Source organism: Budorcas taxicolor, chromosome 5 (genome assembly GCF_023091745.1).
Source record: "Budorcas taxicolor isolate Tak-1 chromosome 5, Takin1.1, whole genome shotgun sequence".
NCBI lineage: Eukaryota > Metazoa > Chordata > Mammalia > Artiodactyla > Bovidae > Budorcas > Budorcas taxicolor.
Window position 1 is genome coordinate 1732673 of NC_068914.1, and position 26235 is coordinate 1758907.

General features: G+C 54.4%; 2 protein-coding genes across 2 annotated transcripts in view; one reads left to right on the forward strand and one right to left on the reverse strand.

Annotated features, from left to right (window-relative positions):
* Positions 1–7212, forward strand: part of ALOX5 (arachidonate 5-lipoxygenase) — a 45528-nt gene extending 38316 nt beyond the window's left edge. The window contains exons 8-14 of the mRNA XM_052640496.1: positions 1776–1979; positions 2707–2793; positions 4363–4541; positions 4843–4964; positions 5327–5427; positions 5750–5920; positions 7033–7212. Of these exons, the coding sequence (XP_052496456.1) occupies positions 1776–1979; positions 2707–2793; positions 4363–4541; positions 4843–4964; positions 5327–5427; positions 5750–5920; positions 7033–7212 (1044 nt within the window). The remainder of the gene's footprint in view (positions 1–1775; positions 1980–2706; positions 2794–4362; positions 4542–4842; positions 4965–5326; positions 5428–5749; positions 5921–7032) is intronic.
* A 7913-nt stretch (positions 7213–15125) lies between these two features.
* MARCHF8 (membrane associated ring-CH-type finger 8) overlaps positions 15126–26235 on the reverse strand; it is a 110611-nt gene continuing 99501 nt past the window's right edge. The window contains exons 4-8 of the mRNA XM_052639936.1: positions 23894–23976; positions 22830–23675; positions 21232–21412; positions 19181–19328; positions 15126–18552 (exon numbers count right to left, since the gene is read on the reverse strand). Of these exons, the coding sequence (XP_052495896.1) occupies positions 18248–18552; positions 19181–19328; positions 21232–21412; positions 22830–23675; positions 23894–23976 (1563 nt within the window). The 3' untranslated portion in view covers positions 15126–18247. The remainder of the gene's footprint in view (positions 18553–19180; positions 19329–21231; positions 21413–22829; positions 23676–23893; positions 23977–26235) is intronic.

Here is a 26235-nt window from a genome sequence, read left to right on the forward strand (position 1 = left end):
ATCTAGGGAAATGGTTCTGAAGAATTTATTTGCAGGGCAGCAATGGAGAAACAGGCATAGAGAATAGACTTATGTATGTGGGGAGAGGGGAGGAGAGGGTGAGGTGTATGGAGAGAGTAACGTGGAAACTTACATTACCATATGGAAAATAGATAGCCAATGGGAATTTGCTGTGTGGCTCAGGGAACTCAAACAGGGGCTCTGTATCAACCTAGAGGGTTGGGATGGGGAGGGAGATGGGAGGGAGCTTCAAAAGGGAGGGGATATATGTATACCTCTGGCCGATTCGTGCTGAGGTTTGACAGAAAACAGCTAAATCTGTAAAGCAGTTATTTGTCAATTTAAAAAAAAACAAAACAAAAGTAGGGCCTGAGCGGGTGACGCTGCAAGCTGGGGAGGACCAGGGCGGTCAGGAGCCATGCCAGTCCTGGGATGCTCCCGGACTCTCGCCTCCACCGAGGACGGTGGGGGAGGAGAGGCGCGCAGTTCGGGGGAGGGACGGGCAGGGCCAGAGCTTCCTCTCTCCCCATTCCTGGCTGCCGGTGCTTTCTCAGGGTGCCACGGCTCTGCAGCGCTGTGGGAGGTGTTACCCAAGCAGCAGGAAGCCACACCGAGGCCAGGACCAGGTGCGGGTCTGTGAAGGAGGGAGGCTCCACAGGGCCCCAAGGGCACGGCGACCAGCGCTCAGCAAACAGCACTTTGAGTCAGTCGTGAACCGGGCACTGGGTGCCTTGGGCATGATAGCAGCTGGTTTTGCCAGATGTTAACCGCATGCCAAGTTTATCCCAAGGGTTTGCCTGCACAGTCCACAATCCCTTACTCCCAATTCTGAAATCGAAAACTCTTAGATTCTCAAAAAATTTGTAGCGGATTCATTGGCAGCAAAGCTTGCTCTGAACCAATGTGCACGCATGCGCCATCGCTCAGTCATGTCTGAGCCTTTGCAACTCTGCAGACTAGCCCACCAGGCTCCTCTGTCCGTGGGATTTTCCAAGCAAGAACACTGGAGTGGGTTGCCGTTTCCTCCTCCAGGGGATCTTCCTGATAGAAGGGAATACTTAAGAGGCTTTCTCCCACTCAGTGTGAAAGGTGTATGTTTCATGCAGAAATATTAACATGTTTGAGTATAAATATTGTGTTGCCGATAAGGGAACCGAGGCACCAGGGCACACAGTTCAGCGGCAGAACCGAGATTGGGGCCAGGTCATCTGGCTCCAGAGTTCGTGTCCCCCACGCTGTCCCCCACTCCCCACCAGTCTAATCAATCAAGGGCAAGAAGGGGATTCAGAAGCACCCAGACAGAGTCTGGGGAGCAGCAGCATTTAAGGGGGGAGCCGAGGAAGGAAAAATCAGGAGACCAGAAAGCAGCTGCAAGAAGTGGGTGGGACCGGGAGAGGGGAGAGATGGGGAGCGGGTGGGAAGCCCCTGCGCACAGCTCCGCACACCACAGCACTCACCCCGTGCTGCGTGCGCACCCTTTCACTCGCTTCCCCTGGTAGCTGCCAGGCTGTAGACTCGTGCCCTTGTTAACGACAGTGAAGCTGCAGTTCGTAAAGGCTAAGCTGTCCGGGGTCCCACAGGTAGTGAATGATGCAGCCGGGAGGAGAAACTGTTACAAACCTGGGGCCTCTGCCCTTCTCCGTGAGCCTCTCATGATTCAAAGTCTCTGTTGAAGAAATCTGGATTCTCCCGGCATTTCCTGAGAGGCCAGGCTCTCCTACAGTGGCAGCCTGGAGCAAAATATTGCAACGCCTTCTCTTTCTGCAACGCATCAGCTCAACCAGGTGCCAGGAGAAGAGAATCCCATTTTCCTCCCTTCGGATGCAAAGTATGACTGGCTCCTGGCCAAGATCTGGGTGCGCTCCAGCGACTTCCACGTCCACCAGACCATCACCCACCTTCTGCGCACACATCTGGTGTCTGAGGTGTTTGGCATCGCCATGTACCGCCAGCTGCCTGCCGTGCACCCCATCTTCAAGGTACAGCAAGCTGCTGCCTCACCTGGGGGGAGAGGACAGAAGGAAGGGAGGAGGGGCACCGACGTCCCCGCAGGACTGTGGCTGGGAGAGGCTGGGGAGGAGGGGAGGCAGCCCCAGGGAGAGAGCAGCTCAGAGCCTGCTGGGCCTGAGGACATCGGGCGGGGGCCAGGGCCTGGGCCTGCCCTGCCTCTGGCTAGCCTTGGGGTCGGGAGCAGAGTGTGAAGAGACAAATGAGTTCAGTGTTGCTCTGTCTGGTCCCAGCGGGCAGCCCCACTGTCACTGCCCTTCTCTCTCCTGAATCCTGCGGACACTGACTGTTGGAGGGGTTGCAGGCTGAAATTACCTCCATTTCCCCACCTGTAACACCAGATCAGATAGTACACCTGCCCCCCAGGATCGCTGCCAGGGTTGAAATAGTGGACACATTTGGAGAATTTCAGAGTGCCCAGCACAGTTACGCTCTATGTAAGCGCTGACGATGGTGATTTTCGTTACGATCATTCTTGCTGAGCATCAGCACGGCAGTCCCCAGGCTGCCACGCCAGCAGCTCGCGGCAGTGCAGGTCGGCACGCCAGCTTCACTCCCTCCGTGACCCTTGGCATCGCTCCTCCACGGTGCACCGGGTTGGGGTGGGGCTGGGGGGCCTGGGGACCCCGAGGAGGCGCACACGGGGCCGGGAGCCCCTGCCCTGGCCACCTCTGAGGCCCGCCCCTGTCGCTGCACCAGCTCCTGGTGGCACACGTGCGGTTCACCATCGCCATCAACACCAAGGCCCGGGAGCAGCTCATCTGTGAGTACGGCCTCTTTGACAAGGTGAGGGCCTCCTCCCGTCCGCCCGGCCCCCACCCGACCTGAGGCCAGCCCCTAGGCACCACCGGGGTGGAGGCCTGGAAGGGTGGGAGGCTGGGTGCGCTCCGAGTGAAGCCCCCCATGTTCTCTGGCTGGCGCCCACCCCTTCCATCCACCCTCTCTTCCTCCTCACCACGGTATCCTTGTCACCTCCTCCCATCCCTTCCCTCCCCTCCCCCTGGCATGTGGGTGTAAACCCTGCCTGCCTGCCCCGTGGCCCAAAGTAGGTTCCTGCATCTCCCCACCCACTCTGCCGCCCATCACTCCGAGCACAGCCTCCCACCCTTCCTCCCTTCCAGGCCATGGGTACACCCAGCCCACTCTTCCCTTCAGTGGGGCCTTGGGTCCCCTCCCCACCCACCCATCACCCCCTCTCAGGCAGTACCCCTTGCTGTGACCCCTTTGGAGGCTTACTGAGCCTGGACCCTCCCACAGCCTTACCCCCAACCTTGCTCCTTTCCCACCTCCAGTTAGTAAGTCAGCCAGACCATCCCAAGGGTCACCGTTTGGGCGGAAAATGACAAAACTTATCTCAGGCCAGCTACAGCTGGAATGAGACTGTCATCTCACACACCTGGACACGTTCAGGCCCTTCAGCTCCTCGCTCCAAGTTCCTATTGGGAAACGCTGGCCCGTGGCCTCCACCTCAGCACCTGGTGCTAGGCCCGAAGTCCCCAGGCACCCCCTGCCCTCTAGGCTGCCTCATACATGGGGCCCGGGACTCAGTGTCCCCAGGGTACAAGCCCATTGGCTGGCACTCTGCCTCACTCTGAACTGTGTGGGCGTCACTCTCCGAGATGGGCTCTGCAGACAGGCTTCCCCCAGTGGGAGGGGTACATCACAGCAAGCTCCAAGCTTCCGACCCCACACATGACATCATCTCCCATGCAAACAGAAAGTACCGGGGAGCAGCTCTGTTGGTCCCGCTTGGGTCAAATGCCCACCGTGGACCAGTGTCTGGCCCCAGCTCCCAAGTTCTCCTTGGAAGGTTCTGTGCCCTGAGCACTCAGCCACATGTATGCCTGCCTGCAAGCACGCGTGCTGGCATCTCTGCAGCTGGGATGATGACCAGCAGCCCTCACTAGGCACGCAAGAGGACCTCAGCAGAGTGGTGTGTGTCCTGGGGTCCCGTGTATGCCCCTGCCTTATGCTCAAAGATCGGGTCTGTGAGAGCAATGCTCGGCCCTGGGCAGCCTGTGCTCAGAACGAGGGCAGGCCTGGTCCAGGGGCTGCTCTGGCCTGGATTCCACTCTGCCTGCCGTCCTCACTGCACCACTCGGGTGGCGGGCTCACCCCTCCCTCCTGCATCTCAGCTCCTCATATTCGGGTCAGGACGAGGCTCCTCCCCATAACCTCCTCCTGGGGCTGCCCTGGGCATGCTCCGCGTTAAATGTCCCTCCCACTCCACCTCACTGGACGTGGGTTTGCTCTGGTGGGCCAGGACATCTCCCTGCCCTTCCAGTTTCTCAAGCTGAGCTTTGGCACTGGAAGAACTGGCCTTGGCTCACAGCACTTCCTCCCCTCCTGCTCAAGGCCAACGCCACCGGGGGCGGCGGGCACGTGCAGATGGTGCAGAGGGCCATGCAGGACCTGACCTACACTTCCCTGTGCTTCCCTGAGGCCATCAAGGCCCGGGGCATGGACAACGCGGAAGACATCCCCTACTACTTCTACCGGGACGACGGGCTTCTGGTGTGGGAGGCCATCAAGACGTGAGCTCCAGGGCTGGGGGGTCAGCTCTGGCAGCAGGAGCTGAGGGGCTGCAGGAGGAGTGGGCGGGGCTCTGGCGGTCATGACGGGGTGCTGGACCGCTGACTCAGTGGGTGGAGGCCTGGCTCCATTGTTAGGGCAACGATGGGGAACAGGGCTGTGCCAGACTGGACGGGGGTGGGGGAGAGTGTGACCTGAGTCCAGACATCACAAAAGTGACGGGGTCACGAATAGGGCAAGGGGCCAGTTCTGCAGACCCTGGCTGGTCACCCGCTCTTGGTTGGGCCTCTCCTCCTGAGCCAGGTTTGTGGCCGAGGTGGTGGACATCTACTACGAGGGCGACCAGGTGGTGGAGGAGGACCCGGAGCTGCAGGACTTCGTGAAGGACGTTTATATGTACGGCATGCGGGGCAAGAAGGCCTCAGGTGGGGACTGCTCTCCACCCCGCGGCCTCTCCTCTCTCTCCCCTGCACCACTGAATGGCTCTAGGTGATGCTGGCCGTTGGCCTCCATCTTAGTGGCTGGTGCTGAGCCCACAGCTCCCAGGGGACCCCTGCCCTTCAGTGTGCACCATGGGGATATCTCAGGGGCTTTCCAGAGCCAGGAGGAAAAGCAACTGGAGCCCTGGGCCAAGCGGCCGTGCTCTTCCCGTGCGCCGTGCTCGTGCCCGGGCCCCCAGCACTGGTGTGTGGACACCCAGCGACCTGTGCGGATGGGAGCGGGTGTCTGCTGGCCGAGTGGCCCTCCCTGGGGTTGGGGCCTCAGCCAGCCCAGGGCTCTCCCTTAGGCTTCCCCAAGTCCCTCAAGACCAAGGAGAAGCTGTGTGAGTACCTGACCGTGGTGATCTTTACGGCCTCAGCCCAGCATGCGGCAGTGAACTTTGGCCAGGTGGGCAAGGACAGGGCAAAGCCTTCTGGGCGGGAGATGGCCAGGCCAGCTCGGCTGCTTAAGGGCCCTGGGTGGGCTGCGCCACCTCCTCCACAGGAGCGGGGGTGGAGGGGCGGAGGGGCCAGGAGTCTGGTGTTCCCAGGGGCCAGTGGAGTTCGTGCTGGAGTTTGTGCTAAGCACTGGATGCCAGTGTGAGGGAGGGGGCTTCCCGGGCCCCACTGGAGTTGGAGGTGGGGGCTCGGGGAGGCGGCCCAGGCGGCAGAGGTGGGTGAGGGCTGCACTCGCTGGGGGGCACCCAGCCGGGTCGGTGACTGTCCTGCAGTATGACTGGTGCTCCTGGATCCCCAACGCCCCCCCGACCATGCGGGCCCCGCCCCCGACGGCCAAGGGTGTGGTCACCATCGAGCAGATTGTGGACACGCTGCCCGACCGCGGCCGCTCCTGCTGGCATCTGGGTGCAGTGTGGGCACTGAGCCAGTTCCAGGACAATGAGGTGAGGCTGGCTCCAACCCCTTCCTCAGCCCCAGGGCTTTATGATCCAGGGCTCAGGCTGGACCTCTGCCGGCCAGGAGCCCTGACTTGCAAGGCCAGAGGGACCTGTGAGGTCCTCAGGCCAGAGCCTGGATGGAGCTCAGAGTGGGGTGGGGCAGGAGAGCAAGGGTCCCTGCTCCACCGTGCCGCTCCCCACAAGGGCACACCCTGCCCGCCCCCACTGTTGGCAAAGCTCTTCCATGTGGGTTTCTCCCTGACACCCCACAGGTGAGGGCTGAGTTTCCTGGGTATCTTTTGAGACATACTCATACAACCTGTTGAACCTAATTCCAAAGGCCCCAAGACGGCTCTCAAACACCACCCCCTGGTGTTAGCTCAGTGCTGCTTAGAATGACTGGTCGGTTGGACTGGCCGAAGACCCACCAGCATTTGTTGGCAGTGTGTTGCTTTGGGACCTCTGTGTTGGTCCCTAACATCTTCACATATCAGCACATTTGTTCAACAGAACCAGTACTTGCCTCGTAGAGGAATTTCTTGGTCAAAGAATGTTGAGACTGAATGGCCCTCCACAAACTGAATCCAACATCCTGTCAACAGTCAGTGCAGAACACTTCTCCCACCCTGCCCAGCCCTGGCTATGAGACTTCAATTTTAACATTCTCGGATTTCGTTTCTAAAAGATACACCTAGTTTCAATTTGAAGACATTTGTGTGAACGTGCAAATGGGCACACCACCCCAGCAGAGCCTGGCTGTGGCCAACCTGGGCTGCAGAGGCCAGACTGGCCCTGTGCCCTCGTGGCCCCGACACCAGGCGGGAGTGCGCCTGGGGACTGGGCCACGTGCCCACCACAGCCGGGACCACCCCAGCCTCCACATCTGCCTGAGCCACTACCAGGCCTATAGCCACCCTGCAGCGGGGCACTGATCTCTGAGGCCCCAGCCCAAGCGCATACTCGGGTGCTCTCAGCAGGTGGCAGGGGGTGGAGATGCGGGGAGCAGTGATGAGCCCAGGCCTTGACTCCCAAAGGCTGGGCTCTAGGGGTGGGATGCGTCCTGTCGGTCTACGTCACCTCATCACAGGTTAACCTGTCTCTATCTGTCTGGGTCTCAGCTGTTCCTGGGCAGGTACCCAGAGGAACATTTCATCGAGAAGCCTGTAAAGGAGGCCATGGCCCGGTTCCGTAAGAACCTCGACTCCATCGTCAGCGTGATCGCTGAGCGCAACAAGAACAAGAAGCTGCCTTATTACTACTTGTCCCCAGACCGGATTCCCAACAGCGTGGCCATCTGAAAAGCTGCCTGAGCCCGTCTCATCGCAGGACGCCCAGCTGCTCGAGGCTGGGCTCGGCCTCCAGACTGCAGCCTGCCTGGTTGGGCAGGCTCCTGGGGCTGCCAAGGGGTGGGCCTTCGGATTCCTGGGACGTGGCCTGTGGGACCCAGGCTCCTGGCTTCAAACCAAACACTCCCCAGATTGGACCACAGTGTAGCTCAGCTTTGGAGCATTTTCCTGTTTGTGCCTCAATCTCTAGCAAATGCCATACTTTGATCAGTGTGTGTAAAGACTGCAGGGACCTTTCCTACACAGAACAGGACTGTGCCCCTTCCTGCCCTTACGCCCAGCTCAGCGCTTCACGGTAGGCAGCCCAGAAGAGCGACATGACTGATGGATGTTCTTGCTGAGAAATGGGAAGGTGATCTGCTCTATTTATGCTTAGTCCAGTCTCTTGCATACTGTTCGTATCCAGGTAAATTCTTGTTGAATGAATTAAGAACTGGTTGTCATAAAAATAAAGGAGTTTGCTCAAAACAAGTCTCCAACATGCTATGTTCCAATCACCCCAAACAGCTGACATCCCCTCCCCACACAAAAAAGCCATAATCTTTGTGATCCCATCTAGTCAAAAGCTGCCCATGTTCCGTTTGGAGAAAAGGTTCTTTTCTCTCTTCTTTGCCCACAAAGTTCCTACGCTTCCTTCAGAACACACTTCCTTCAGGACACTTACTATGTCTATAGAAGGAGCCCCAGGACCAGGGCTCTCAGCTGACTAGATTTTATGGACCAGAAAAGTTTTGCAGGAAAAATTAGGAGGGACATTGTTACCAAGTTTTTGTTGCAATGAACCAACCAATCCACAAAATCACCCCCAGCAGAGGGAGGGAAAAACCATACCAATGGCTGATTCATGCTGATGTTTGGGAGAAACCAACACAGTTCTGTAAAGCAATCATCCTTCAATTAAAAAGTGAATTAAAAAGTCACCCCCACCCAGAGCTGCTGTCTACTCTCATCTCTGTTCCGCAACGGGGATTTAACAACAGGAAAGCAGGAGAATGAGGGAAACGGACAACCTCCGCTGCCTTTTCCCATCTACGCCCTGGTCCCCCACAGTGGTGCCAGGCAACACACTGAGGCCAGCTCCCCTCGGCCAAGACCCTGGCTTTGTGTGTCGAGTGAAAGCGTGGAAGCTGGACAAGGAAACCGAAGTGGAGCCCGGCTCGGCTCCCCGGACCACTGGACCTCCAGACACCTACTTCATGCAGAGGGGACCCTGAGAGGCCCCCACAGAGCCTGGACTCTGCTTCTCTCATTTCGGCTTCCAGAAGCAGCTTGGCGAGGCAGGCCAGACGATGCTTCTCTGACAGCTGAGGGGCCGAGGGAAGCTCTCAGCTCAGGACAGCAGGCTCATCCCTCCTTCCTGTACTCCTGAACTAACCTCAGCTCTTTCCAGAACCAGCAACAGAGATGCATAGCGGGACAACAGGTCGCTGGGGCACCTCTGAGGCTGGGAGAAGGGCAGGCCCTAGAAGAGGGCCGTCTGCACCCCTGGCATCAGGTGAGCTGTGCACCAACAGCTCCAGGGGCACCAGTCACACAGACCAAGGGTTGGCACGCTTTTTCTATAAAGGGGCGTGTAAATACCGTGGGCGTTCCAGGACAAAGGATCTGACAGTGGACACAGCACGTCCACGAAGGGACAGGACTGTGTCTGTTTTACCAAACAGGAGGCTGGTCAGCGAGCACCAGCGGCCATCCCCTGACCTGGATGACTGGAGGCTCCCCTAGCAGTGTGCCTTCCCCATTAGGGGAAGGCACACTGATTGAAACCGTCCACCCTGGCCAGGCACCACAGTAACCATTTGCGTGAGTTGTTTTATGACAGGAGGTCCTGATAAGGAATACGGAACTAATAAGCCACCACCAACAGGAAGGGTTCCGGAAAGGTCTAAAGGAGACACTGCATGTCCATCTACTTCCCAGAATCCCTCTCGCTAGCACCCATCTTGGCTGAGGATGCGTGCACCACCAGGAAAGACTCTGAGTTAGAATGATTGGTCAGAGACCACCCAGAAACTAATCCCATCACCATAAAACCCAAGACTGTGAGCCACGCGGCAGAGCAGTGCTCCTGGGTTCCTTTCCCCTACTGCTCTCCACCCGGGTGCCCTTTCCCAGTAAACTCTCTTGCTTTGTCAGCACACGTGTCTCCTCAGACAATTCATTTCCGAGTGTTAGACAAGAGCCCAGTTTCAGGCCCTGGAAGGGGTCCGCCTTCCTGCAATAGTTCTGTGGCTCACATCGAAGGGCGAAGAGGCTTGGAGGTGGCGTTGTTTCAAAGCCTCACTGCAACAAGACTCATTCGGTGTCTCTTCAGCCAAACTCACTAAAATGCATCAGGTCCCCAAAGAATCGAAGCCCCTCATGGGAAGCCCCCTCCTCACATTCGTACGGATTTCTCTTCCAGCTCCAGGCTCCCAACAGTCCCTCCCACAAACAGTTGAGTGCAAGTGAGCCCAGGCGGGCACTAGTCTCTGTCCCTCCTACAAGAACACTGCTGAGCAGCTTCAGCTGTTCTGCGGCCATCCTCTCCTCTAGGAGCTTCCACAGCTGCGCTCAGTTCCCGGGACCTGTTCTCCCAAGTCAGGCAAGGACACTAGCAAAGCACCGCCCTGCCTAGGTCCCCAGTCTCCTGGCAGCCCTCTGTGGTGCCCTGCACTTGTGGGCCAATTCTCCTGGCTCACCCACACAGCATGTTGGGGCAGCCTTGGCCTCCTTCCTTTCATCTCGTGAGCACAGCTGAGGCCAGGCGCCCACCCTCAGCACTCCCAGCTCCAGGAGCGGTTTGCAGTCCCAGGACTGGAGATTGACCACATGGGCCTTATTCTGTTACCCCGCCAGTGAGAGGGGGACAGGCAGGAAGGCCAGGGGTCTCCAAGCGGAGGAAACAGGCTGCAGTGTCAGACATCTTTCCTCTCTTAGGGGGCAGGAGGAAACAAACTAGTGGTGTATTTTTCCCTTCTCTGTACAAATTTAAAAAGAGGTTTCTCTTAAAACTGTTGCCCTAACGACACCTGGCTCCACCAAACTTAACTTTTCTCAAACCTTGAGCTAAGATGCGTTTTTCTCATGGAAATGTTTATCTTTAGCTATGTTAACGTACTGTGCGTTTACCCCAGACTCTGTCTTCGAGTCGGTTCTGCCTATAGGCTCAGAACTAACTTGACAAACCACTATGTTATACTCATACATTGCTCTCCTAATCTATCTTAACGAACCTACTGCTGCTAAGTCGCTTCAGTCGTGTCCGACTCCGTGCGACCCCATAGACGGCAGCCCACCAGGCTCCCCCGTCCCTGGGATTCTCCAGGCAAGAACACTGGAGTGGGGTGCCACTGCCTTCTCCAGTTAATGAAGCTATTTGTATGGAAATCTGCCTTTCCTCAGAGTCACGTCAATCGTTTCATGCCCTCCCCCCGAACCATGACTCGCCGGCTGCGTCCGACTGGGCAGAAGCGCTGCCAAGAGGAACTACCCCTCGCCCGAGGTCAGGGGAAGAGCTACACCACGTCCAAGAAGAGGGGGCTGCGCAGGCGCAGGAGGGCCTAGAGGAGCTACTCCATGTCCAAGGTCAGGAGGGGCGGCTGTGAGGAGACACCCCTCGTCCAAGGTAAGGAGCAGCGGCTGCGCTTTGCTGGAGCAGCTGTGAAGATACCTCACGTCCAACGCAAGAGAAACCCAAGTAAGATGGTAGCTGTTGTGAGAGGGCATCAGAGGGCAGACACACTGAAACCATAATCACAGAAAACTAGTCAATCGAATCACACTAAGACCACAGCCTTGTCGAACTCAATGAAACTAAGCCATGCCCTGTGGGGCAACCCAAGACAGGTGGGTCATGGCGGAGAGGTCTGACAGAATGTGGTCCACTGGAGAAGGGAATGGCAAGCCACTTCAGTATTCTTGCCTTGAGAACCCCATGAACAGTATGAAAACGCAAAACGATAGGATACCAAAAGAGGAACTCCCCAGGTCAGTAGGTGCCCAATATGCTACTGGAGATCAGTGGAGAAATAACTCCAGAAAGAATGAAGGGATGGAGCCAAAGCAAAAACAATACCCAGCTGTGGATGTGACTGGTGATAGAAGCAAGGTCCGATGCTGCAAAGAGTAATATTGCATAGGAACCTGGAATGTCAGGTCCATGAATCAAGGCAAATTGGAAGTGGTCAAACAGGAGATGGCAAGAGTGAACGTCGACATTCTAGGAATCAGCAAACTAAAATGGACTGGAATGGGTGAATTTAACTCAGATGACCATTATATCTACTACTGTAGGCAGGAATCCCTCAGAAGAAATGGAGTAGCCATCATGGTCAACAAGAGAGTCCGAAATGCAGTACTTGGATGCAATCTCAAAAACGACAGAATCATCTCTATTCCTTTCCAAGGCAAACCATTTGATATCACAGTAATCCAAGTCTATGCCCCAACCAGTAACACGGAAGAAGCTGAACGGTTCTATGAAGACCTACAAGACCTTTTAGAATTAACACCAAAAAAGATGTCCTTTTCATTATAGGGGACTGGAATGCAAAAGTAGGAAGTCAAGAAACACCTGGAATAACAGGCAAATTTGGCCTTGGAGTGTGGAATGAAGCAGGGAAAAGGCTAGTAGAGTTTTGCCAAGAGAACGCACTGGTCATAGCAAACACCCTCTTCCAACAACACAAGAGAAGACTCTACACATGGACATCACCAGATGGTCAACACCAAAATCTGGTTGATTATATTCTTTGCAGCCAAAGATGGAGACGCTCTATACAGCCAGCGAAAACAAGACCGGGAGCTGACTGTGGCTCAGATCATGAACTCCTTCTTGGCAAATTCAGACTTAAAATTGAAGAAAGTAGGGAAAATCACTAGACCATTCAGGTATGACCTAAATCAAATCCCTTATGATTATACAGTGGAAGTGAGAAATAGATTTAAGGGCCTAGATCTGATAGAGAGTGCCTGATGAACTGTGGATGGAGGTTCGTGACATTGTACAGGAGATAGGGATCAAGACCATCCTCACGGAAAAGAAATGCAAAAAAAGCAAAATGGCTGTCTGGGGAGGCCTTACAAATAGCTGTGAAAGGAAGAGAAGGGAAAAGCAAAGGAGAAAAGGAAAGATATAAGCATCTGAATGCAGAGTTCCAAAGAATAGCAAGAAGAGATAAGAAAGCCTTCCTCAGCGATCAATGCAAAGACATAGAGGAAAAGAACAGAATGGGAAAGACTAGAGATCTCTTCAAGAAAATTAGAGATACCAAGGGAACATTTCATGCAAAGATGGGCTCACCCTTGGACAGAAATGGTATGGACCTAACAGAAGCAGAAGATATTAAGAGGAGGTGGCAAGAATACACAGAACTGTACAAAGAAGATCTTCAGGACCCAGATAATCACAACGGTGTGATCACTCACCTAGAGCCAGACATCCTGGAATGTGAAGTCAAGTGGGCCTTAGAAAGAAAGCATCACTATGAACAAAGCTAGTGGAGGTGATGGAATTCCAGTTGAGCTATTTCAAATCCTAAAAGATGATCCTGTGAAAGTGCTGCACTCAATATGCCAGCAAATTTGGAAAACTCAGCAGTGGCCACAGGACTGAAAAAGGTCAGTTTTCATTCCAATCCCAAAGAAAGGCAATGCCAAAGAATGCTCAAACTACCGCACAATTGCACTCATCTCACACGCTAGTAAAGTAATGCTCAAAATTCTCCAAGCCAGACTTCAGCAATACGTGAACCATGAACTCCCTGATGTTCAAGCTGGATTTAGAAAAGGCAGAGGAACCAGAGATCAAATTGCCAACATCCGCTGGATTATCAAAAAAGCAAGAGAGTTCCAGAAAAACATCTATTTCTGCTTTCTTGACTATGCCAAAGCCTTTGACGGTGTGGATCACAATAAACTGTGGAAAATTTTGAAAGAGATGGGAATACCAGACCACCTGACTTGCCTCGAGAAACCTGTATGCAGGTCAGGAAGCAACAGTTAGAACTGGACATGGAACAGACAGGTCCCAAACAGGAAAAGGAGTACGTCAAGGCTGTATATTGTCACCCTGCTTATTTAACTTATATTGCAGAGTACATCATGAGAAACGCTGGGCTGGAAGAAACACAAGCTGGAATCAAGATCGCCAGGAGAAATATCAATCACCTCAGATATGCAGATGACACCACCCTTATGGCAGAAAGTGAAGAGGAACTAAAAAGCCTCTTGATGAAAGTGAAAGAGAGTGAAAAAGTTGGCTTCAAGCTCAACATGCCAGAAAACTATGGGATCTGGTCCCATCGCTTCATGGCAAATAGATGGGGAGACAGTGGAAACAGTGTCAGATTTTATTTTTGGGGGCTCCAAAATCACTGCAGATGGTGATTGCAGCCATGAAATTAAAAGACACTTACTCCTTGGAAGGAAAGTTATGACCAACCTAGACTGCCTATTCAAAAGCAGAGACATTACTTTGCCAACAAAGGTCTGTCTAGACAAGCCTAATGTTTTTCTAGTGGTCATGTATGGATGTCAGAGTTGGACTGTGAAGAAGGCTGAGTGCCGAAGAATTGATGCGTTTGAACTGTGGTGTTGGAGAAGACCCTTGAGAGTCCCTTGGACTGCAAGGAGATCCAACCAGTCCATTCTAAAGGAGATCAGCCCTGGGATTTCTTTGGAAGGAATGATGCTAAAGCTGCAACTCCAGTACTTTGGCCACCTCATGCGAAGAGTTGACTCAGTGGAAAAGACTCTGATGCTGGGATGGATTGGGGGCAGGAGAAGGGGATGACTGAGGATGAGATGGCTGGATGGCATCACTGACTCAATGGACCTGAGTCTGAGTGAACTTTGGGAGTTGGTGATGGACAGGGAGGCCTGGCGTGCTGCAATTCATGGGGTTGCAAAGATTTGAACACGACTGAGCACCTGAGCTGAACTGAGCTGATGACTCACCTGGTGCCTTCTCTGAGCTCTGAGATGTTTCCTTTCTCTAATTAGTAGACTGCTAGTGACTATATAACATCCATCTGAAGACTAGCAGGGGGGCACTCTTTCTGCCCCTTCTGATGCCTATGTCAGAAGCTTTCTCTCTTTTATACTTTAACAAAACTTTATTACAGAAAATGTCTGAGCGATCAAGCCTCGTCTCTGGCCCTGGATTGAATTCTTCTCCTCCAGAGGCCAAGAATCCTGGCACCTTTCATGGTTCAGCAACAACCTTTCACCAGGAGCCAGGAAGTACAGCTCGGCTCAGCTATCACCAGCAATCCTGCCAGCCCTGCCGCACTTCCTCACTCTGCTGGACGGCATCAGCCAACGATTTAACGGGATGAGGCTAGTTACGCCATGGACCACTTCAACGGTCATGGTGCCTTATGCACCCTGAACTCGAGTCTGGCTTTCCTCAGTGCAGTGAGCCCCAGTACAGTCCGGATATTTGGAACCCGCACATCTGTGAGAATGACTTCAGCTTTCACTCCCATGCTTACACACTCTCCAGAACCCACTCCTCCCCACTGACCGCCGGCGTCTGGGGGATCCAGCCTCCCTTACAGGGACAGACCGAAGCTGCACGATCTCTGATACGGAAGCCAGAGGAACCCGGAAAGGGGATCAGACCACTGGAGTGCCTGCCAATATTCCCAGCTTCCTGGCAGGAAAACACTTGCATAGCAAAGCTCCTTTTTAAAGAAATGCTTTATTGCTGCAATTAAGACACTCCGTGTATAGTACAAACACCCCCCCCACCCATACAGAGAATTATTCAAGCAGTAATACTGAGAAACAGTGAACATACACAAAATGATACAAAACTAGACATTTAGATAACTAGAAAGTTCCTAAGTTGAGAAAAACTTCAAGTGTGAAGTGCCTGTTAGAAACTACACCACACATGCCAGTGTCAATTTGGTCTTTATTAACAATCAGCATCCTATAAACATTGCATCTGAATAGGTGATGAGCTGCACAATTTCATTACTTTCAAAACAAGGACAAATGCTCGTTTCCCTGTGTTTCAGTCTTTCCTTGGGCTAGAGACAGAAGCTGCAAACTTCAGATCAGATCCAAGAGGGAAAGTGTCTCAAAAGTGTGTCTGTGTCAGGCCAAATCCACACCGTCGTGGACCTTCATCCTGCGTGCCCTATCCTCCTCTGGCTCCAGGGCCGACCACCAGTCAGCGGGGGAGTTCTACACGAGGCTTTTGGACTTGCCCCACTGCCCGGGGCCTGTATGTCTGTAGCCAGCTTAGGGCACACCTGCAGGTTTTGAAAGTGGACCCATAAGATTGAAAAGAGTGGACCGAAGCAAAAAAAAAAAAAAAGGCAAGAGACAGTGCAGGTCGGAGACTGAAGAGATCCTTTATAATTTTCAGTAAAAGTTTAAACTCAGCCACGAAAGTGCTTCAGTGGAACTACAGTTTGAGGGGAAGCAGAGGCCGAGTCAGAGATGGTTGGCTGGCGACAGCCCAGGCTGCCTCCCTCTCCTGCTCGCCTGGCCTTCAGACCCCGGCCCTCCGGGCCCTGAGACCTGCAAGCTCACCCCGCGTTTCTATGATTTGTTCAGTCAAGTGCAGAACAAAGAAATGGGGGGTAATTAACAAGCTGACACAGAGGAGCGCCCGGCAGATGCAGAGCCCCCACTAGGCAGCAGCGCAGCACGGCCTCGCCAGGGCCTCGCACGCACGGCCGGTCCCTGCGGGCGCGGGTGGGGATTAGCGCGGGAACAAGTTGGGGGTCACAGGTGGTCACCAGACTTTGCAAGGACAGAAAAAGGCAATGGGGTAAGCTGTGTGTGCCATCCCAGGAAAGAAGAGGAGGACACGGGGCTGACCATCCATAGGCAGAGGCCTTTAGGAGCTTGGCTGGAGGTGACAAGATGGTGTGAGCGCGCTTCCCGTGACAGCCTGGCTGGGCCCTGCGAGCAACGTAACAGTGCTGGTTATGAAGCCGCCTCTGCCACAGGCGGGGCGCCAGCCACACCAGCTGGGCTGTCCTGGGGCTGTCCGCACCTGAGCACTCTCCTATCAGAAGTTTCCGTGCTCTTCAGGGACAGCATAAGGGGCTCCACTGGGGGAGGGGAATGGGGCCCACTTGGAAATCCAGCATTCCCTGACGACTCACCTGCCGTCAAGAGGGACAAGGGGCCTTGCCTGGGCAGTTCCTAAAGGGCACCGGCAAGGCAGACCTGGGATGTGGCTCTCCTGAGCAGACTGTAGCTATTTGGTGTCCCCAGGCTGGGAAGGGGTGTAGGTAATTGCACTTTGGGGCACAGTGAACGCAGCTACATGCTGGATATGGCCCGGGGGACGGAGAGGACGAGCTGACCTATTTCCAGGGGTGGGCTATGGCTGGATAGCCCTCCCCCGAGGGCTTAAGAACCTCCTGGCTTTCAAAACAAACCACAGGGCTTCCATGCTGAAACGCAAAGGAATCATCTTCTGTGTGCTTCCCACTCTTAACAGGCTGGATGAACACCTGAGGCTCGGAGGATGGAGGGCAGGACCCGGGGCTCCCACCCAAGACGCCCAGAGAGCTGCCTGGAGAGTGAGTGCCTGGGCACACTCATCTCACACTGCAGAACTCCCTGGGCTATTTTTCTGGAGTTGACTCTCTTTTGCCTGGTATGACGAAACTGGTCTTTAAAAACAGCATTTTAAGCAGACCTTATTAAAGGCACAAAGGCCATCTGATGGTAATGATTCTGGATTTATGAAAGAGTGGGACAGGAGGTAATCCCTGACGACAAGATGGACTGAAAGCTGGGCCAGGGCTCCGTCCAGTTAAGGCGGCAAACGGGCAGGGCTGTGGCTGGCAACGGGGCGCGGTGGGCCGGGGCAGTCCGCTGCGCGCTCCTGGCCCTCAGCCAGAGGCAGCCCATCTGCCTCTCTGCTCCAGGCAGCGGCCCACGGAAGGCGCCAGGGGCAGGGGCCCCTGACAGCGCCTTCAGCCGCGCCCCAGCTGGGCGACACGCGCCTGCTTCTTCAGTGTGAAGTCAGCCCGAACCGGAGCGCTCTGTCCGTAAAGGAATAGTTTCTAAATATTCCGATTTGTTCTGATACCTCAACTTCCTTTCATTTAGATCTCATGAACCCTTCTTCTTCAGGACTGACAAAAAAAAAAAAAAAGAAACGTTTAGGGCAGCCCTGTGACGTGAAGACTTGTCATAAAACAGGCTTAAAACCACAGGAATTACGCTCGGACTGCCATTTACCATCCATTCATCCCACGGAATGTTATGAAAAGTGCCTCTGAGCTGTCTGTTTTGCTTTACAAGTCCCTTTTATGGACACAGAGTGGAAGTCACATTTCTTAGCATATATAAGGCAAAAAGGGTTTCAGATCTATTACAATGAGAAGGAGATAATCAGGGTCATGAAAGGAAGGTTTCTAAACGGGACGTTCTTTCAAATGCCAATCCCACGTGACACACGTATTACAAAATAAAGATTCTCTTTTTGTAAAGTGCTTTGCTTCGCTTAGTGAATCACTCACCACCACGCACAGAGCACCACGGCCCGTCTGCTCGGGAACTGTCAGTGGCAGCCTCCCCGGGCCCTGTTTAGTGGTGGAGAAGCCTCTCCGCAAGGCTGGTCCTTCCCAGCAGTTCAGCTAGTGGGCGGAAGGTGGGGCCTGCCGGCCAGGAGGGGCGCGGCAGGGCCAGGCGCCACCTGCTCCTGTTCTCCCCTCAGCTCTGGCACGTTGCTCTCTCATTCTGCTCAAGACTACGAGCCAGAACCCCGCCAGCACCCCTCACGGGGCCACAGGCTCATCCACCCTCCCCTCCCAGAGACGCGCAGGCAGGAGCAGAACCCAGCCGGGCACAGCTGGCGTGAGGGTCTTCCAGGAGAGTCACTAAGGAGGGTTAGAGAAAAGAGAAGCCATTAAAAACAGTCACCTGCCCAGTCTCTGCTATTACAGGGCAGAAGAACATGCACACGGCTGGCAGAAAACGACTCCCTTCAGCTGTCCTCAGCTGTCCAGGAACGACAGCCTCCGTGCCATCAGACGTGAATGATCTCTGCTCCAGTGTCTTCAGGTTCTGTGCAACAGGAAGAGTTTGTATCGGAATGACAGACTCCACGTCCATCTTTATTTTCAAAGCTGGGCTCTGTTAGTGCAGATTTTTCAAAAATACTCCTTTTGCTTGTTTCTGGACAGTTCTGGACATAGATTACTCTGTTATAAGCCTTGAGTCTCCTCCATAACTGTACGTACACTTTGCACTGAACGTACATGAAAAGAAGTCCACCGGTAAATCCAATGGCCACAACCACCAGCTTAGTCCAAAAGGGCCACTCTAGGATTCCTGGAAGGGAAAAAGCCCGGTTAGCCTGCCAGTAGACCTTATCTAGGATGAGAAGGAAATAAAACACAGCTTCTGAGCCTGCCACAGCCGCAGGTAACTCATCAAATCCAGTCTTGTTGGAGGAGGCATGGAAGAGCTCGTCCACGCCCTTTCATCCTGCGCTTCCAGGGGCTATCTCTGGAATTCTCTCCATGATTTGCTCTCTCCTGACTGGGTTGTTTTGGGTTTTTTTTAAGATTTTTTTTTTTTTTTTAATATGAACCATTTTTAAAGACTTTTTGTTGAATTTGTTACAATACTGTTTCTACTTTACGTTTTGCTTCCTGGCAGCAAGGCACGTGGGATCTTAGCTTCCTGACCAGGGATTGAACCTGTGCCCCCCTGCATTGGAAGGCAAAGTCTTAACCACTGGATTGCCAGGGAAATCCCCTGACTGGGTTATACAAAGTACCACCACAGCCCAAGAAACATCCAAAAAGGATGTATGGTGCATCATAACGGATAGCTCCCTCCAGAAGACACTGGAGGTCAGACCTGGAAATCAACCTGGAGTAATCCCCCAATCCTAAGATCCACTGCACCACTCAGGATACACTGGCTGGGCACCCCTTTCGTTCTGACCACGTACCTGTCGCCTGCCCCTGCCTGATCTCCTCAGCGGTGCGGTCGATGAGCACATACAAGGACCAGACCACACAGGTGATGGCGATGACGTGGAAGGTCACGGAGCACATGATCTTCCTGCGCTCGCTGGATGTCATCTGCAGCTTCTCCCACTGGAGAGACAGCACACAGACGTGAGGCTCAGGCTCCCCGGCCTCAGGGGCTACAACAGGGTGAGAGCTTTGTGGATGGTAAGACTGGCTTCCCTCCCCGCTACCCCTCACCCAAGCTAGATGAATTTCCCCAGACACTGAGTCATCCCCTTTAAACCACGTGGCTTCAACCAGGTACCAGGCTCTGGTATTCTGTCGACAGCCAACTTTCTATGCAATGAAGAGAAGCCGGGATTGAGATGATCTATGAATCACCACCAGCCATCCAATCCCCCTGGCTGCTTATTCCTGCAAGCAGGCATTCACTGGCTTGATAAAAAGACTTTATGGTTTTGGTCCAGATGAAAACAGCATGTTGGGCCAAGACCCAGGGGGCACGTTTTTGTTTCGGTGAGCTGCTGGCTGGCGTGAGTGAGGGGAAGAAGGGGCGGATGGTACCGCGGCACGGGAGCAGATGGGCAGGCGCTGTGGCGGGAAGGTGACGCGGGAGGTGCTCACTCTGTGGTCCTCTGCTACTCTGGCAGCAACACCGTGAAACCGATGCTAAGAGCGCCTGGTACAAGCAGTCTGTCCCAGTCCCATCTCCTCTAGGAGCTCATTAATTTACTCCAAATAGCCAGATTTTCTTTCTCATTTACTGGTTTCCGAATCGGAAGAAAGCACATAAAGGTAGAGAAAAGAACGAGCGTGAGCGCTGCCCATGCCCCGCCGGCCCCAGCCACAGCCTCTCCAGGGCTCCATGCAGGACACGCAGAGAGCGGGGCCTGGGGGACTCCCTGCGCTGGTCACAGTGCCGCAAGGCCCGCCTGAGGGGTCAGGATAGAGTAAGGCACCTGGTAGATGACCGAGCTTCTGTGGGGAAGAGCGCTTTCCTTAGAGCAGCTTGGGCCTGCCTTCTCTAGCATCTGGACTGCTTTCTGCTGCGGTGCGATCCCGCATCTTCACTCCCCTGATTTCTAAGATACACTGTTTCAGCCTTCGTCCTCCTCTGAAATGCTCGCCCACCTTTAGGTGGCTGCTTTCCTCTGGAGGCAGTGCGGCCCCTCCAGACTCCTTCACTTTCCCTCTCAGTCTGAGTGATCTTTCAAGCACTGCTTCAACACCAGGCCTTCTATGGTGCTGCCCCACTCTGTGTCCCTGGCACTTCAGTCCACAGCGACACTCCCTTCCCTGGATACCTGACCCGCGCTCTCCCCATGCAGTAAGCGTTTATGGCACATCAAGGGCTACTACTTGATTATGTGATTCTCCCTGCAACTCATGTATTAAAGTTCTGAGATAAGAACAAGTCTTTAATTCTTCCAAACAAAACCTCTGCATATGCTGGGCCCAAAGACAAATAACACAGCCAGCGTTTACACAGGAGGCACGTGCCGGATGAGGCTCCTCTCAGAAAAAGGACGGGCACCAGGCCTGACGAGAGCTGTGCTTCGTGTAATGCCCGTGGTCCCGTTGTTCCCCATCTGCCGCCACCTCCTATCTAGCAGATATTTGTCCCGAGTGTATAAAGATACATTCACTGCATTAGGTTGAGCTTCGTGCAGGAGAGGCGCTAATCCCCACAATGTGGTCCTAATCAGAGGAAAGGCCTGGATAGTTAACACACGTAAAGTCTAATGCTGACTAAGACATCACAAAACGGTGTGTGGTCGAGGGCCAAATGACTGATACAGACAGACAAGCAAGCAGTCTTAGTTTCAAGGAAAAAGAAAACATGAAGACTGCACGGTCGGAAAGAGCTTGTTCCTGCAAGGAGGGACTTGGACGTCAGTACCGGCAACGTGAATGTACACACTGGCCCCCACTTCCCAAAGAAGCGGGCACAAGTCAGCTGTGGCCCACCCAGCCCCGCGGCAGGGGTGACTCTGCGGGCCTGAGCGGCTCCCGGGGGCCCTGCACGCACTTTCCTCAGCGGCTTCAGCCTGGTCTCCATGATGAACTCGTACTTGCACAGCTCACAGCAGCGCGCGTCAGAGCTCTTGATCCACTGCTGCAGGCAGGCCTGGTGCACGAAGTGGAGGCTCCCTGCGCAGCGGCAGGGCGTGATCAGGGGGCTCTCGTCATCCCCTTCACAGTGGCAGATCCTGCGGGGGAAGGACAGGCGGGCCTTACGAGGCGGGCCACACCACAGGGAAGACGACGCTTCAGCGGAAGGTCAGTCCGCCCAGGAAAACGTTCAAAAGAAACATCACAGAATGACTATAAGCACAAAAACATACGAACACAAAGGGAAACGGCTACCGCAGACTACAGCTCTCTAGCTTACCGCGCCAGCATGGGAGGTCTGGATGGCACTGGCATCAGAGAGGAAAAAGCCATGTGAGAAATGACAAAGCAGGCATTTTGGGTTAGGCTTTAGAACTTCACTAATAGGTGACTTTAAGGCAACGTGGAAGCATCTTCCAGAACTTATGACGTTAAAATAATCAGAGGTAAAATTCCTGTGTAAAACAAAACCAACACTCTACCTTTCAAAAATACCAGGAACTTGGAATGATGAAACATTGCTTGTTAGCTATAATCACTGACCTCACCTTCACACACCACACTACATATTCCCGTCCTCTATCAGCAAGTAAATAGAGAAACCACAGAGCTTCTCCTGGACCTGAAAAACCATTGTAAGACACTGCCATTTCATTTCTTTCTCAGGACCGCCCAGCAATGAGTGAGAAATTTAAGTCGCTATTTCTAAGGGTACATGCGACAGGATGCAGGCCCTGACCTCAGGAAACTTAACAGACTTTTGAGAAACAGAAGGGCCTTTTCCAGCAGCTGGAGAGCAGGTGGGGAGACCTGGCCTAAAAGGGGCTGGGCTCTGGCCCAAGCCAGGCTCTCAGCTGTTTGTGTCTATGAGGGGGGCATCTGATCCAGCTGCTGAAAGAAATGATAATCGCTGATCCTGAGGAGGGGATGCTGTGGAAAGGTTAGAATGGGGAAGAAGGCTAAGAGTGGCAACAAAAGGGAATTCTGAAAGCTTCTGGTGGCCTGACAAGGATGCTACACCCGGGAAGATAAAGGTGGGAAGTGGGTGGGGACCTGGGCAGAGGTGGCTGCATCCAAGTTAAAGAGAAGGAAGGAAGCAGCTGCTGGAGAACAGCCCTTCCCCCGCACGTGGAGCAGGGGGCCCAAACGAGGCCCGGAGGGGAAGCGCGCACTTAACATCCAGACCATCAAGCTGGAAGACTGGAGGTACTATTCCTTCTTCCACTTTCTTTATGCAAACGCTACTTATTTTTGGCTGAGAAGAGTCAGCTTGGCCTTTAATATGCGCAGCTTCTTCATCTTTCACCATGTATGAGACTATCTTGGGGGCCCACGTCATAGACACTGGATTTTCAAATGATATCAATAATCTGCTCTTCTGGAGAAAAACTATTAATCTGTAATTGTGTACAACTGCCTATACATTCTCCGGAAACTTCACATATTAAAGCAAGATGAGGCCGTGGAGCTATGGGGAGCAGAGGTGGCCAGGATGCTGGTTCTCCGCAAACCAACCTGCAGGCATCCCCTGCTGTGGACACAGGGGAGAGGTGGGGACCCTTTTCAGAGGTGGGGGAAGGACAGTCCAGGTCGCTGTCCTTCTCCGCGGAGCAGAGGGGGGCCCGCAGCACCCTGCTCTTCAGCTTTGCGGATGCGCTGTCCTCAAAGACGTCGTCATCCCCCATCTCATCAGAGTAGAAGCCAGCACTCCCGGCCAGCCTGCTGGAGGACTTGGCGGGCTGCGGGCTGGTGGCGCGGCTCTCCAGCTGGTAGAAACGGTGCAGGCTGCCGCTGCTTGAGCCGCGCGAGAATGAGAGCAGGTACTGCAGCAGCCTCCGGCTTCGGGAGAGGGCCTCGCCATCCGCCTTCTCGTCCAGAAGCAGGACATGCATGCCCCCCTTGCTGGCTCCTGCCTCTGAGGCTGCTGAATGATTGGCAGAAAGGGATGAAACACAAGAATGTTTGGAACTGCCCAGGGCTTTGCGATTCAGTATTCTTCTTTCTCTCTGGTGGAACCTGTTGGTTCTGAGACATGGGTCCTGAGGGAGTACCAGTTTCCCTTCAGAGCAGGTCCTCTCCACATAGTCAAAACTTTCCAAGGCATCCCGGGCGTTCTCACCCACATCATTTAGGGATTTTGAGAACTTCAGCGTTCTTCCGGCTTTGGTATTCTTAGCAGGCTTCAAGGCCTGGACCCACTCTGAACCACAGGGATTTCTCTTTGACGCCTGCGCTGTGTCTTGACAGACAACTGTCACAGTGAGCCCCTGGGTCAGAGAGCTCTGGCAGGGAGGAGCTTTCAAGACAACAGCAGACGGCACGGGACTGTGGTGACAACACTCAGAAAACACTGGACTGGAACTGCATGCAGAGAACAGTGGGATAAAAGCACAGAAAGTAAGAACAGTGTTAAAAGAGAACAGACATCAAAGGGAGAAAGAGACTCGCACGGTTGCCTGGTGAGCACATGCAGCCAGGCTGGCTGCTCAGAGCAGAGGCACACAGAGAGTCAAGCCTCTGCAGACACTGGCGCGCGCCCCTGGCGTGCACGCGAGCCACAGTGGCGTGCAGAGCGTTACCTGCAGATGTCCTGATTGGAGGGTGTGACCGAAGTGCGAGCGAAGGAGGACACTGGAGCCGACGCCACCGAGGAGCCCCCAGCCTGCAACACACACCTCTGGTCAGTGTTAGGCAAGAGCCAGGGGACCGCGACTGCCACCTCCCGAGCCGCACTGGGCCTGCTGCTGCCCACGGCTCAGTGCACAGTGCTCCTGGTAGGGCCCTACGAGCCGAGGCAAGAACAGCACCAGCAGCGCCCTTTTCTCAGATGAAGGTGAAACTGTAGTCAAGGATATCTGAGAGCGTGGAGCAGCAGCATCCACCTTGCGTGGATTCAGGGGTCATTCATCTCCTAAGCATCTAAACTTAAATTAGTTCAGCCATAAGCCAAGAAACCGCAGGCACGTGCACATACAAAAGGGGCGCGAGGCACCTTCCCTGCCGGCCTTACTTCCCCCAGCCAGCTGTATCTGGGGTATGTATCTGGGGTCATCCTTGCGGAGGCTGGCAGCACGCAACAGCCCTTCCGCCCTCACCACTTGGCAGTGGGCCCACGAGCCCCCAGGCCCCTGCCAGTGCTCCTCACACAGAGGGGAGACTCCCCGAACACGCCGAACTTGGAGGAAAGGTCCGGGAGGGTGAGGAAATGCCACGGTGGAAAGAGAAGCAGAGGAGAGAACCAGGAACAGGGAGCACAGCTGAGCTGAGGCTGCAGGACGGCTGTTTAGGGCATCCCCCAGCCTCCACTCCAGCCTCCGAGGGGCGCTTGCGAGGCCTCACCAAGACTGGCTCCTGAGCTTCCTAGGCCCCACAGCAGCAAGTGCGCTCTTCCCCACTCAGGACAGCTATTCTGAGGGAGCAGCTGCTCCGTGCAACCTCAGGGGCCACGCAGAGACAGCCCTGAGTCTGTTACCACGGGCAAGCCAGCATCTCCTCCCTACCCGCCGCAGGCCCTGTCCCTTGATACTGGAAAGCCCCACTCTGGCCACCATTCCCAGCTGAGGCCAAGCCTCCACCTTTGCGAAGTGTCACCCCCGGCGCATACTCTCATCCCAGCACTGCAGCTGAGGAACCCCTGACTTGCAACACCAGCTCCCCTGTCTAGCATGTGCACCAGCCTGGACAGAGCCAGAGAGAGCCGGCACTCTGCCTGAGGGGTTCACTGGAGAGGGACTCCTGTTCCTCAACACGGAGATGAAACATCATCGTAAACCCAAGTCAACCTAATGAAACCTGGTCCATGAAGTTATACATTATCATGCCACGTGTATATGCTAAAATTATGCAGCATTACTCAACCATCGCATCTTCTGAGTCACCAAAGAATCCACATTTATTTTCTAAAAGCATTTCTGGTCAAAGTTCTTAAGAATCTAACGTTTATTTGGAGCCAGAAAAATGACATTCCCCAAATAATCTTGCACTGTTTGGTTATGATTCTTTCTAAAACAAAAGTGGGGGGCTCTCAACTCTTTGCTACTACAGTCCCACTGCATGAGCTGCCCAATGCCCACACCCCACCTTCTCCTGTGCCCTCCTCCCAGACAGATGTCACGGAAATGGGGACAGGGAGCCTCTTCTGTTACATCACAGGGAGGTGGGCCACGGGGAGCCACTCTAATGTCCCCAGCCCCTACAATCGGCCGGGTCTCTAATACTCAGTCCCAACCCTGCTCTGAGATGGACAGCCTCCTTGAACTTCTCGCTTCCTTCTTTAACCTGTGAGGGTGACCAGTTTTGTTCAGTATCTGTAGGCGGGGCCAAAAGCCGGTCATGGTGTAGAGCAGGAGCCTCCCCAAGCAGACCTGGGGGGAGGGAGGACAGGAAGGTCAGTTCGCACTGTGCCCTCACACCTTCCTGGGCCCTCAGATCTCCTTCCTCGAGGTTGCTGGGTCAAGCTGAGTCGCTCGGACTGAGGCAGAGAAGGAAGCGCCCTCCCCACGTGAGGACTGGGAAAGAGCATGCTCATCCAGACACAAGGCAGCGTCTTGTTATCTCCTTCCCTGTTACATTCTGAGGACCGGAGCCTCACGAAACACACACACTGTCTGTGCTCTGGAGAGAAGGCAAACTCTGTGAAGGAGAGTCGGGTCTCATCTGCAGAGTGAGACGACCCCAGGGCCAGTGTCCTTGAGAGGAGGCAGGGGTCAGATGGGAGCTGAAAGCAAGACCAACGTTCTCTTACTGCCGTTCTGAACCTCGAGTAATTCACGTGAGACAGGGACATCAGGGTAGCAAGCCACACTGCCCAGGCCCTGAAGGGGGCAAGGCTTAGCAGCAGGAGGGAAGAGCCTGAAAGCGGAGCGAAACCCTGCACTGTGGAGGCGGCCGGACTGCCACACACGTGACACTGCCAGCCTCT